Here is a 13462-nt window from a genome sequence, read left to right on the forward strand (position 1 = left end):
AGCCCCTACTTCCATCGCCACTTACATACAGCTACTAACGTACCTCTTAGAAGAGCTCTTCTCACACCAAAAAAAAAAACCACACTTACCCACATACACTCTCCCTCATTGCTTCCCACTTTCCTGAGAGCCTTATATGTGCTCTGCTTCCACTCATTTGCACAATCTAGGTCAGGTGCCTTGTGATTACTGCTCCCAGCTTTAAAGAACCAGGGTTCAGGTACTCAAGGGTTTTATAGAATATGCTCTTCCCAAAGCTAGGATTACACTGAGATCTTAGTGAGTGGGTCAGAGAAGTTCTTTTCAGCTTCTAGGGATGCAGGAAGGGTTACAAATAGGCTTGGGTATTTATTAAAAAGAAAACATAGCATCAACAGGGTTGGGAGTGAGTAGCTAGGAAGGCAGGAGGGGATGGAAAGTGTCTCCTTTCTAAAGCCTGTCTTAATTTATACTAGTTTAGCCTAAGGATAAGGGCAATAACAAGGATGGAAATTAAAATTGATGAGAAATAAAACTAATGCCCCTTCAGGTAGTGGTGGCTTCTACTGAAGAAAGGACTTGCATATGTGCTGGTGAGGGAAGGAGCTGGAGGGCAAGGATGTGAGCGGTGCGCCCAAAGCAACACTGACATAGCTCTGCTGACAGTCCAGGAATCCTGCTGCCAGCCATGGGGGAGGGGGCATCCAGAGCATCCTGAAGCCCCCGTTGGACAGAGAGGTTTATCCCTGCTTGGGTTCAAGAGGGGGAAAAGCAGGCAATAACAAATGTTGGTGTGCATGCTTAGAAGGAAGGTGGAGAATTTGGGCAGCAGCCAAAACTATGCAGGCAGGTTGTTTGCTATGGAGGCAAGAAAGCTTGATATTGGGCCAAGCACGCACTTGATCAATATGTTTCGAATCAGAAACAACTTCTGAGTCTGGAAAGCCATTACTATTCCTAGTCTGTGTCCTAGTGTCTTTTCTTGGCCTTTGGATGTGACGGTCTTGATAGGTTTGGGTGTATAAGGCTTTGTTCAAACCAAGGTTAATATGAACAGCTCACATACAACTGCAAGAAGAGCCTGTGATTGGGATAAAGAATTAAATCCATCAGCCAAATGAAAGAGCTGTCATACTGAATAAATGAGAAACCAGCTGTGTTCTGCTTTCACATCAAAACCATCCAGGGGAACTAAGCACTTGGAGCTTTGCAATGACATACAGGCAATCCTCCTAGAGCAACCTTTGGTGTCTTCAAACAGTGTGTCCAAGAGGGGGACAGGAAATAGAATTCCTGTCCTGAAAATATTTCTGTTATCATCTCCGTCAGACTGGGACAAATACAAGATCTACTGAAGCTTCGCATGGAAAATATAAAGGAGGAGGGAGACAGGGAAAGCACAGGTGGGCCTCAGCCTGGACAGACGAGAGCACACTGACCAATGCAACCACCTGTGAGACCATTCAGAACTCATGTGAAGCTCACCCTCCCACACCTGCTGCTCACTGTAGCAGGCTCTGGGCTATTCAGGGCCACACTCTCAGCATCTTTTCAGTTGGCATCATTCCATCGTGTATAAACAATGCAATATTTATTGGGACAGGGTGAGACTGGCTCTATAACCCAGCTGAGTGCCTTAGCCAATGAGATAGAGAGTAGTGAGTTTGTAGCATCCCCGCGCCAGTGAATAATTAGTGATGTGAAGTGAGTGGTTCCAGCAGGCAAAGCATGACAGACCCCCTCAGCTCAGAGCAGGCAGGAGCCTAGAGGGTAGGTCATTCTCCGGCTAGTGGGAGAGTGAGCTTAATTCTCTTTCTGAAGAGCAAGGACTTTCAGCCAAGATTCCCATTTGCAGGTAAATGCTTTGACCCCCAGAGTTACGTCTTTTCAAGGCTTTGGTCTTGACCATATTTTCCATTCCAAAGCCAAATAACCTTTTCCATTGAGAGACTCACTGGGACAGTACATTTCTGTCTGAATGATCAGGCTTTGAACAGCATAATTTCCTGCCACTGGATATCATTTCCCTGGATTTTATTCACAGGCTTATCTCTCCCCTCTCAATCTGGCAGAACAGTAAGTTTGTATGCCCAGAGTTCTGGAGAAGCTCTAGAGAAAAGAGCTACAGCTTAATCGAGTCCCAGAACCAGGCAGCTACCAGCAGCTTTTCTGTGCTGCAAGCTACACACAGGAATTGGGGGAAATGGACTGAGAAATGCTACTCATAACTAAGCCATTCTACAGCTTGAAATAGTGCATGTATTCAGACATCTCTAGCTTGTCCCATGTACCCATGTGCTTAACCCTACTTGACAGGTCACATGAGCATACAAAACAGCCAAGTGAGATTGCACTGCAGGTTCATATCTAGGGTCTCTAGGAGGATAGCTAGAAGTAAAAAGCATGAACATGTTTATACGGACTCCTTCTTTAGCTTTTGCTCAGCTTTAACAAACAGACAATCCGTGTTTTGGTCTTTGTCCCTGAGGCACAGAGTACCCGGGCAACTTTGGTTTTCCTTCAACACCTCTGCCTAGATCTCCTAATCCTAAAGGTTGATGATGTGCATTTTGTGTCCTTAAGAGCTCATTAACTCTTCAGTGATGAGCCCTCACTCTAACTTGGACATTTTAATGAACCCAGAAGAAGGAGGTTATATCTATAAAGCATTAACCAAGAAAAAGGCATATTCTGCTCCTGCCAAAAACAGCAATAAAGCACCTACTGTTCTGCATGGACTTATAATTTGGCTCAGTAAATCCATAAATGTAGAGGAATTTCCCCCTGACTCTGTGGTTTAACAGAGATTCATAACATTTTTCAATAAAAAAAATTACAGTTTGTGGAAGAGACAGGAGAACTCTGAAGAGTGTTCACTTTGAAAACCAAAAGGTAACTTTTCATATTTGCAATGATTAGTTTTTACAGCATATGAAAATAGTAGAAAATATTTCATGACTTGTAAAGACTCGCAGGGTTATTCTACTGTAAGCCCCTTTAGGCTCGAGAATAACAAACGTGCTGTAGTTAAAATGGCCTCAAAAATACCTAGATCAAAGGCAATGCTGCACAGTGGCTTGTGAAGCACAAATCAGGGGTTAATTCCTCCTCCATCATCAAGCCCACAGTGTGGATTCTGTGCGTTTAACTAATTCAACTATCTTCCACTATTCAGTGGTAAAGTCAATGCCCCCTCTCTGCAATGACTTGGGCAGGAACTGAAGGTGTGTGTGCACTACTGGGCACCGAAAAAGGAATTAATGCAATGGGGAAAAGAGCCAGTGAATAGACCCTTGATTCCCCTTATAAATCTACAGAAAGAGAGGAACATAGAAACAATGGGCTAACCAAACTCACTACTGGTTAAAAATAATATCACAAAAGAATTACCAAGACAGAACATACTATAAAACTACTTCAATCCTTCACTAGTCGATATGTTTATGACCATGGAGGGAACCCTAGCATTTCTCCAGTTTGATTGTTACCTGGGGTCTAAAGCTATGTTTTTCACACAAACCCAGACTTGCCCTACTAGTCAATCCCAAAACATACAAAGATATATTGTCCTCTAATGGCAAAAAAAATCAACCTTACATACAAGCTAATAATTTTTTCCTCATCTTTTCTTACATAGAAATAATTCATACAGAAAGGGAGGAGTCAGCTACAATGTAAGGTGACAGCAAGCATGAGCAAATACATTTCCAAACAGGCAGTATCAACTAGCTGACCCCGAATACCTTTCTAGGTGTATCACTTATACTCTTATTCCTATTTGTGAATAATGATATTCTGAGCCTTGCCCACTGCCATGGACCAGCCTTGGAAACTGTAGCAACCAGCATTCAGAGGCTCTAACTTTTGGCAGCAAGCCTAATATTATCTTTGTTTGCATAATTTAACATCTACATGTAAAATACATACAGATTCATATTATTCATCCATTGAACATACACCAGGACTAATGCGTGTAGGCATGGAAGATGTTCCAAATCATTAACAGCAAGAGAAAAATTAAATCAAATATTACCATTTTTCTTACAGTGATGATAAATGGAAGAATGATTTTGAAGCTATTCTGATATGTCCTTTTGAAATACGGTAATTTGGCTCATTACTATGAAGCCTGCTGGTAAATTATTTTCCTCTGTAAGCTGATTTCTTTCTTATTTGGCAGGAAAGTGGTATCATCTAAACCCAAAGTTTGCATTGTAGGTCCTTGAGATATAGCCATAGCGGAAAGATAGCTGAAAGGTATATGAACTGAAAAGGTGGCTCTGTTCTACCACTTCCTGGGAAAATATTACAGAAGTTCATTTGATTCTATAGAAAAAAATGAGCATTTGGCAGTCCCTTCCTATCTTGGTCTATAGACAACCTAAGTTTGCTGCTCTTATGATCATACTTTAAAGTCTATCTCTTCTCCTGCCATTGGGCAGGACTGGCTAGAGTGATAAAGCATTCTTGTGGTGATGGGATCATGAGGATGTAGTTATACTTTTTGTCACGGGCTTATTTTTCTGATTGTTAGTTCAATGCCTCTTTACATATGGATTTTTAACATTGATACAAGCACCTACAGCACTGGATGATTGACTGCTTTTTGTATCAGAACAAAACCAAAAAATGTAAGTAAACAAATACAACTCACCAGTCTTTCTGACATAGGTGTCTTGTCTCCATCCGGCAAATGTTGTTCCAGAGCCAGCACAATACAATTGGCTATGATTGTAGCTAAAATCATGTATTCAAATGGAGTGGAGACCAGAAGTTAAAGAAGAAACTAGACAACGCAAGGATAACTTCATTCAAATTCCAGTTCTACCTAAACAGTTACACTAGTTAAGCATCCAAAGGTCTTTCATCTCTCATGGAGACATTTGATTTCCCTGTTTTCCTCAGTTCTTTCTAGGGATGTCTTTGGAAGAAGAGTAGGAAAACAGCTATTTCTTTGTGAAAGTTAGTGACTTAAAAAGAATCTGAGCTGCTCAAGAGTGAACCAAGGTCCAAAAGCTATTTTTATTATTCATTTTTTTAAATGAAATTGATAAGCTAAAGTACCCAGAAACAGATTATACAACTGGTCATCATCTGCTGAATTAATGTTCAGAAATTCGCTGTCATTTAACTTGAGCACAAAGTGTAAATAAGTGATGGGTGAGAAAACTTAGATCTAGAGTGTCTACACAAGTCCAAAAGATGAATTGCTGTGGATTGCAATGTATGCTCCCAGTGAGAACAAATTGTCGGTGCCCTGTGGGGATGTATTAAGGGAAGAGACTTCGTAGGAGAGAAGGCAAACCTGACGCTAGGTACCCCTTTGCCTCTCGCCTCGTCTCTAGCCCTGAGCTTTGGCGAGCCCCTGCGCTCCCAGGGTGGAGCCGTGCAGTGGGTGGCGGCAGAACCCCAGCGCCGCGGACAGCTCCGCTCAGCACCGCGGACAGCTCCGCTCAGCACCGCGGACAGCTCCTCTCAGCACCGCGGACAGCTCCGGCGGGCCGGGCACGGCGGGCCGGCTCCTCCCCATCAGCCCGCTCCATCCTCCCCCACGCGCCTGGGGAGTACAGCTGGCTCCAATCCCCCCTGGCCTCTGCTGGGACTTCGCCCAGCAGATCCGGTCTGGGGAACATTTGGTGGCTCTGCTAAACCGGCTGACTCCATAGCGTTGTGGTTTCCCCCCTCCCCGCACTTGGCGATAAAGATGCAGACGAGTAACCAGAGAGATGAGAGGGGGATAGAGACTGCATCTAGCCTTGCAGAAAATACAGTGTTCTAACTGCCACTGGGGCTTTGAAGCTTGTTTATTCAGACTTGACTGCAGGGAAGAAGAAATGGATGTAGAAGTGCAGCAATCTCTGTGCTTTTTATAATAGAAACAGAGAAATCAATACATGTATGCTTTTTTTTGGGGGGGGGGAGGGGGAAATGCATTCACTCTGCTGGTGTATTTTTTGCCTTTCAGACCCTCTGTAAGTGAAAGCTAGGGAAGCCTGAAGGGGAGCTGGCCTCCATGACAATTGAAAGTGTTGCTAGGAGGCTGGGAGGAGGCCTTGCTGCTGTTAGCTGAGGATTAATAGGTGTGTGTTATCAAATGAAAAGAAAACAATCAGCTCCCTTGAGATGCCCAGTGTAATGCGCTCCTGTACACACGCATACACACGCTTGCGCGCACACACATACACACACACACACACACACTATAGCTACTCCCCGGTAACCTCAAATAATCTTAGAAGAGCCTGGTTTTCTCTTCTCAGGACTTACAATCCCACCGCGTGCATCATAAGCAGAGCTCTCCTCTGAGGAAGATCTCTGTGGATCACTTGGCCTGGGAGCTTGTTCTGAGACAGAAAGCATCTGCCCCTTTCACAGTACAACAGATGAGCTTTCTCTCCAGTTACTGCCTCCCTCTGCCACAAATCTTTGCCTTTTTTTTTTTTAAGGTACAGCTTAAGCTTAGGTAGGCACCTAATTCCAAGTGACTAAATTTGTGTTGATTCAGACAGATTCAGGAGGTGATGTACTGTGAAAAACGCTAGCTGCAATGATTGTATTAAGGGGATTTCAGAAGGTGCCTTGGTTATAAATGTCCCTACTATCAATGCAGCTTTAATGCTAAGGTGTCACCATTTTTATCTCGTGTTCTCTTTTCTATTCAGACAGAGTGAGAAAGAAGAGTTGAAAGTCTGTACGATGGAAATAAGAATCAAGATTCATCAGCAGGAATATCATAGACCCCTTTGCATTTGGCTTAAATTGTAAGAAATGCAAATCTATGGAACTGTGTATTTCACACCTAAACACACACTGAAATGCTTGCATTTCACACACACACACCTCTGCAATATTCAGAGGCACACTCTGCCATTCTTACAGAAGCAATTTTCTATGATATCCAGCTACACAGCCATACATTATGTTGGACACACAGATCCACGTCGTACACCCATTACACATACTAGCTCACACAGGCACATCTATATTAGTGAGATATACCCATCCATAGATGGCTAGAGGGGTCTCTTTCCCCCAGTCTTCCCCCTCCCCACCTTTCCCACCATGCCCACACACCCTCCCCAAAAGGATATGGCCATTCTGTTATTCTCTTGGCGTATTTCCGTATAACATTATCTTCACTGAAGATGAAGAGGGATCTGTTGACTGTGAAGCAGTTCTGTTTGACAGGGATGGGGTTGTAGAGAGCCATAGTCCTGGCCCTCTGAGCCATCGATTGCTTATACATCCTTTGGCCGGCTTGGGGGCCACCTTGCCGGCTGCTCCCTCTTCCAGCCCCGGCCGGCCCTCCACCTCCATAGCGTGTTGGCAGATCATCCCCGAACCGAGCCATTCTCTCAGAGCACGGAGCCGGGCGCTACAATCCAAACTGGCAGCCGAGGTGAGAGGAAGACGCATCACAGCGCGCAGCACTTCTCCCTCCGGGGGCTTCAGTTATGGGCTTGGGATTGATCGCACCCAAAAATATATAGGTAAATTTAAAAAAAAAAAAAAAAAAACTCCTTCCCTCCCTTGCTCCTCTCTTCTTCCTCCGCCGCGGCGGCTGCCCGGGGGCAGGAGGAAGGCGCCGGGGCTCCGCTCACCTCCCCGCACAGGTGCCGTCTCTCCGGCCCGACCGCATGGCCGGGGCGGCGGCGGGAAGGCCGGGCGAGCGCTGCCCCTTGCCCGGTGGCTGGCGGGGCGCCGCGCTGGGAAGGGGCTGCGCCGCTGCCGTGCCCGCCGCGGGAGCGCTCGCCGTGCCCAGCCCAGCCCGGCCCAACCCGGCCCGGCTCCGGCCCGGCCCCGCCGCATGTGATGCCCGGAGCCAATCGGCCGCCGCGGCTCCGCCCGCTCCAGTCACCGGCACCGGGAGGCGGGGAGGCAGCGAGCGAGCGAGCGAGCCCGGTCCGGCCGCCGCCGCCCACCCCGATAAATACGGCGAGGCCGGAGCCCCCACCCCCCGGGGAAGGAGGGACCGACGCCCCCTCCCCTCCGCGGGCGCACGGCTCCGCGGGTGGGCGCCGTCTATGAGGGGAGGGGAGGGAGAAGGCAAGGCGGCCCCGGCGCCTGCGCACCGCCGTCCAGATGTGCGCTGTCCAGCTGCTGCACAGCTGGCTGTCCTCCCCCCCCCCCCCCCGAGAGGGCGAAGAGGGTGGGGGGCGTGAGAGCACGGACACCGCTGGGCCACGGGGGGCTCCTGCGCCTTCGGGAGCCCCAGGGATGGCTGGGGGCAAGGGGGATGCGGGGGCCGTGGAGCTGCAGGGAAAATGAGGGTGCAGGGGGCAATGGGATTGCCAGGGCAATGGGGGCACGCGGAGGCAGCGCGGGTGCTTACTGCAGCCCCCGCCCCCAACCCAGCCCTGTGGGGCTGCTTGGCACCTCGGGCCACTGCAGTGGCAGGGACAGATCTGAGCAGAGGTGGGGTGCAAGCCCCGTACCAGCGCTGCTGCACACACAGGTGAGGCTTGTTCAAAAGGGAGAATTGCACCCTGCTGGACACCTTTGCTTCCCGTTGGTTTGCATGACTCCTGCAGAGCACCAGATACCTTTAATCCTGTATTTGCAGATGAAATCCTTTAATCCTGTTCATTCCAACACCTTCTGTTGCTCCCATCCACCACAAGTCATAAAGCTAACTCTTCCTTGTTCCTGGAGCATCTCACATCAAATGCCACTCTGTGCGGTAGCTGGCGAGATACCCTTCTTTTACATGTAGGCTAAGCCTGAGATAAAAACTATTAGCTTTTAGCACAGACCCTCCAGAGAAGTCAGGGCTGTCAACGGGGGACATTTTCACTTCTCTCACAGTAAGAAAACCCTGGACTCCACTGCTGAAGTGGGCTTGCCTTAGTCATCCAAGCTGTCTCAGTTCAAAACCAACCCACCAACTAGGCAAGTCTGCAGCAATAACATCTGCTGGCTCCAGGAGACAACGAGAGGGTTTTCACAAATAAGGGCTGGCAACATCTGAAAGGGTGACTCTCCAGAAGCAACCAGATTTTTCCATAGGGCTTTGGCATCTGAAGGGCCTTCTCGTACTGCAGCACAGCCAGAAGATACCGAGGTCAGCCTGTAGCTACATTAACTCAAGGAGTTGTAGACAGAAGCAGCAAGGGAGGAAGGTGCATCATATCGTGCCTTGACCGTCAGGAACACAGCAACAGCCACTACCCTGACACAGACACGTCTGCCTGATTTCTGCAAGTCACGGGGAGCAGACTGGTGAAGGGAAGCTCTCATCCACGGGCTGCCTTCCACCAAAGGGCACACGCCTGCTGGGAGGCCACAGGGCTGGCGGGTAGCTGGAAGAGGACTTCCCCCCCCACCCCCTTCCCCAGCCTGTGGGTGGATTAGCAAATTAAACTGAATGCCGGAATCTTTGGGAAAAAGCTTTGCCTGAAGAAGGACGCTGAAGTCTTCGGGAAATGAGGCCCCCACACTTCAGCTAGCGCCACATGCTCTGGCTGCCACTGCTCTGGCTGGCTCAGGATCTCTGTTACACTCAAACGGTCGCTGGGCAGAGATTAAAATGAGAGTGTTTCTCCCTATGTGCCTTCAACTCTGAGCTGATCTATGCAGCTGGGTGGTCAGGATTTATTTTACAGATGGAGAATGAGGGTGCAGGGAACTCACAGGTCATGGGCTGAGCAGATCAGGAGAAAGTTCTTTTCCCTTTAAGGTTTTCCCCTAAAATCTTTTGTTTTTTTCTTTTTCATCTTCACAACAATTTTCCTGTAGTGAATTTATGTTTTCATCTGAAAAGCAAGTTCTGCCAAGCTGATTTATTTAGGTATCTGCATACTCTCACTCATCTGCTTTTGGTCACTAAAAATCTCTCGTATTTTGTCAGTTTAAAGTTTTCAGTAGAAAAGTCTAACTCTTTTTGCTAGTAATCACTTAAAGGGGAAACACCATTTTAAATAAACCCACACCTCTTTTGATGGAAATCAACAGCAGGAAAAATAACACACATCAGTTTCCACAAATGTTGGTACTTGCGCCCCGCCAGTGCTTGTAACAAGACTGGGGATGGGAAGGGGGAGAACGCTTTGGAAAAGTCCACAGCAAGTGCTGCATTTGCATCAGATTGTATTCACAGTCAGATCAAACTACAGCTCCTGAGTCCCCTTTTCTCCTCTCAGAGCCGCTGAAGCATCTTGCTGCTCACAGAAACAAACTCTCCACCACAGTGCTGCAGTGAACACAGCAAACAGGGCGGTGGGGGTGTTCGTGACAGCTAGAAAATGATGCAGACGTGTTATGGTGATGTTCTATCAAACTATAGCTTGCCCTTTATGAATCTGCACGTTCAGGTTTTTTTCAAACCATAGGGAAGATCACACAGATCTTCAAGCATCGAAAGCTTTAAACATGAGCAAGAGATTGCAATTGCTAGGATTATTTAAGCTTTGAAAAAGGCAGCATCAGGATTTAGTTGGACTTTTTAAGATTATGAAAAGAGTAGGGGAGTTAAGAGAAAGCAAAAATTTTGGAGCAATAAAAGAGGCCAGACATCTATAATCTACCACTATAGGAGGGCAAAGAGCATTTCATGGCAAAGTCTAAAAATGGATTGGGTCGAGAGTAACTCTTCCTAGTAAGCCCAAAAGACAAAGGTGAGCAAATCACACTGTTTTTACGGCACTGGCTGCCTCTGCTTCAGCAAGGAGCCTTCCTTCTCCTCTGAGCAGCTTTGCCAGGCAACCAAGCATTTTCCATGGACTTTCACCTCCTTTCGAAGCATCAGGCCTGAGACAGGTGACTGGGCTTAATGGAGCAACACTTCCATCTGGAAAGGCAAACTTTGCCTTGCTGAGATAAGACAAAGAAAATGGTACAATATTTCAGGCCTTTGCATATTAAGTGACTTCTATCCCCTCTGCTTATCGAGATGGGACACTTACATCATGCCAGGCACCAGTGCCTCTGTTTGCCCTGGCAAAGCAGCTCATAGGAACTCCCAGTACAGTCCAGATTCATCTCTGGAGAGTTTTCTTGTTGAACCACATGGAAGTGCACTTCCAGCTTGACACACTCCAGAGATGTGAGCATAGGTGTCCCACCACAGGGCGTGCGGTTAAAAAGCAGAGATACCACCCCAACTTCCCCTTCAATGTCACCCCTCACTGAGCAGCCTCAGAGGGAGAGCTTTGCAGAAACAGCAGCAGGAGGGTGAAAGATTTCTTCCTTTAAGGGAGAAAGGGAGGTCCACTGCACTCTGACCTCCCCTGGGTCCCAGCCTATGCCTTGAGCTGCTCGGAGGAAGGTGAAGGTTTCCTGGCACACCATACAGTCCAGGTAAGCTCAAGGATGTGAGCGCTGTAGGCAGACTGTTATTTGCTTGACAAAATTTTTAAGGCTGAGGAACAGAACAGTCATTTAAATCCTGTATATATTGAAGCTCTGCAGCCAGGTTATTGCCGGAGACAGAGCAGCTCCCAAGAGCACCACATTTCTTTAAAAAAAGTAAATGACAGAGACCACACGTCAAAGCCAACACCTTCCTTCCTGCAGGAAGGCCCACGGCTCTTGGCCAAGAAAAGCAGCTTACTGGGCATTCCTGGCCAGTGACTTCTGTTCTCCTCACTTGTATGCATGTGTTTTGCACCAGCTGTGCTAGAGGAAAATCCTGCTGTGATGCAGGTAAAGAAAATTGTTAATGACTGCACTTGAGTCTGCCAGATCATGCAAGATGGCATTATGCAAAAGACAGCTAGGGGAGGGCAGTGGGAAATGTTGCTTTTTATCAAGCATAAAATGATGAAATAGTGAGCAAAAGGAAAGAGAAGCCTCATGAAGACACAGCTCATCTTATGCACATCACAATCATCGTATTGTCCGTAATACAACAGTACCCTGAGCCCCTGGGGCCCATTACTGTTAGCTGCTGTACAAATGCACGGTAAGAGAGCGACCCTGCCCCCAAGAACTTATGGATTGAGCTGGAAGTATTGACGGCAAAGCCACTGCACTGGAGCTGGCCGGTAGCGCAGTTAAGTCTCTACACGAGGGGGTGCATAGCAGAAATCTTCAAGCTAACACCAACCCAAGTCCACAGAATACAGCACCATGCAGCTCTTCCAGCTCAGGAGATCAGGTCAAACCTATTATTTACAACAGTGTAGCCTAAACAGACAAAACAGAAGAAAGGAAACCAAGTCACAGAGTAAGCAAAGGCTTGCTTATAGCCACAGAGTGGGACAGGAAGGGAAATGAGGTACAGCGAGCTCCAGCACAGCTCCTTCTCCGCATTACCTCTTCTGCCTCTCTACCTCATGCCAATGCCAGGAGATCATAAGCAATTGCATTCATCCCATTTTTAATTCCTTTGTAGAGGGACTGTGACGTGAAACCCAGCAACCATTCCTTGGCTGTGGAAGAAGTTAGCTGCATTAAGTGTGCTGGCATCTTTGCTTAGTTTCCCAAATAGCGAAATAACCAGGCAGTCAGTTCAGAAAATACTTCAGCCAGCAGAGCCAAGGACGGAATAATAACGCACTAATAAAATCGCAGTAATGGATGACTACGAAATCACAGGGCACAGTGAAGCAAGGCTGTCCCTCCCAATACTCAGTTCTGTGCACAGGCAAGAAGTCTTCTGTCTGATGCTCAGTGTCCTACTTAAAATGTTACCACGCAGTATTGTAGACCCATCAACACCATGGCAGTGCTTCTCTGTGGAACAGCAAAGCAACCTGCTTGCATGCCACCTAGGCACTCATGGCAGGAAAACTGTTATAAGGTGATGAATATAAAGAGCTGAACTATTTTTACATCAGGCCTCATACATTCATTTTCCTTGGCACTTCCAGGACCATTTGTACACCATTGGTCTCCAGGACTTGCCAGCCGGCAGGGAAAAGCAACAGGCTCACACATTGTCTTCCATTTTTGAGAATCTAGATGCAACTTCGGATCTGGTCACCAGAGAGGGGAGTTTGGTGAATCTTAATCTCTCTTGCAGTACATGTCTGCCTGTAGTACAAAGATCATTAGGCACCTAAACAGTATTAAGACTCAGGTCTATCCTCTGCTTTGAGGGCCTCTGAAAATCTGTCTAGATGCCTTTCAGTGTATTTGCATGTCAAAACACTTTTGCAAATCTGACTTTAGACAAAATAGACTAATACATAGGCTCAGTGCTGGGTGAGCAGACACTACTGAAATCTTAAGAGTGAGAAGTATCATAAGTGCTGACAGAGTGGCAGAATTGGACTATTCTAGTCCAGATCAGGAGCTGGGTGGGTTGGCAAAGGAAAGCCAGAGAAGTTCATACTGCGAAAATTTTTCTCTGTCGCATGCCTTAAGGTTAATGCAAGTTGAAGACAGCCCGCTCCCGTGTCCCTTTCCACGTGAAACAGGCTATGTTTGTACTTGTCCCCCCACAGATTTCTCCCGTATATTTGGCAAGGCTCCCAGCACGAATCATGTGTATGTCAAATCACACTGCAAAAGAAGTCACACTTTGCCTAGATTATTTTCACCA

At 47.1% G+C, this 13462-nt stretch overlaps 1 protein-coding gene across 9 annotated transcripts in view; it reads right to left on the minus strand.

The window, feature by feature from the left end:
* Positions 1 to 7660, minus strand: part of CACNA1B (calcium voltage-gated channel subunit alpha1 B) — a 324011-nt gene extending 316351 nt beyond the window's left edge. For 8 of the 9 annotated variants that reach the window (XM_068914607.1, XM_068914604.1, XM_068914605.1 and 5 more), the window contains exons 1-2: positions 7071 to 7659; positions 4634 to 4739 (exon numbers count right to left, since the gene is read on the minus strand). In XM_068914607.1, the coding sequence (XP_068770708.1) occupies positions 4634 to 4739; positions 7071 to 7330 (366 nt within the window). In that variant the 5' untranslated portion in view covers positions 7331 to 7659. Of the gene's footprint in view, positions 1 to 4633; positions 4740 to 7070 lie in introns of all 9 variants that reach the window. The other variant, XM_068914608.1, reaches the window with a different exon arrangement.
* Between the last annotated feature and the right edge of the window lie 5802 nt (positions 7661 to 13462).

This window comes from Struthio camelus, chromosome 20 (assembly GCF_040807025.1).
Source record: "Struthio camelus isolate bStrCam1 chromosome 20, bStrCam1.hap1, whole genome shotgun sequence".
Classification (NCBI taxonomy): domain Eukaryota; kingdom Metazoa; phylum Chordata; class Aves; order Struthioniformes; family Struthionidae; genus Struthio; species Struthio camelus.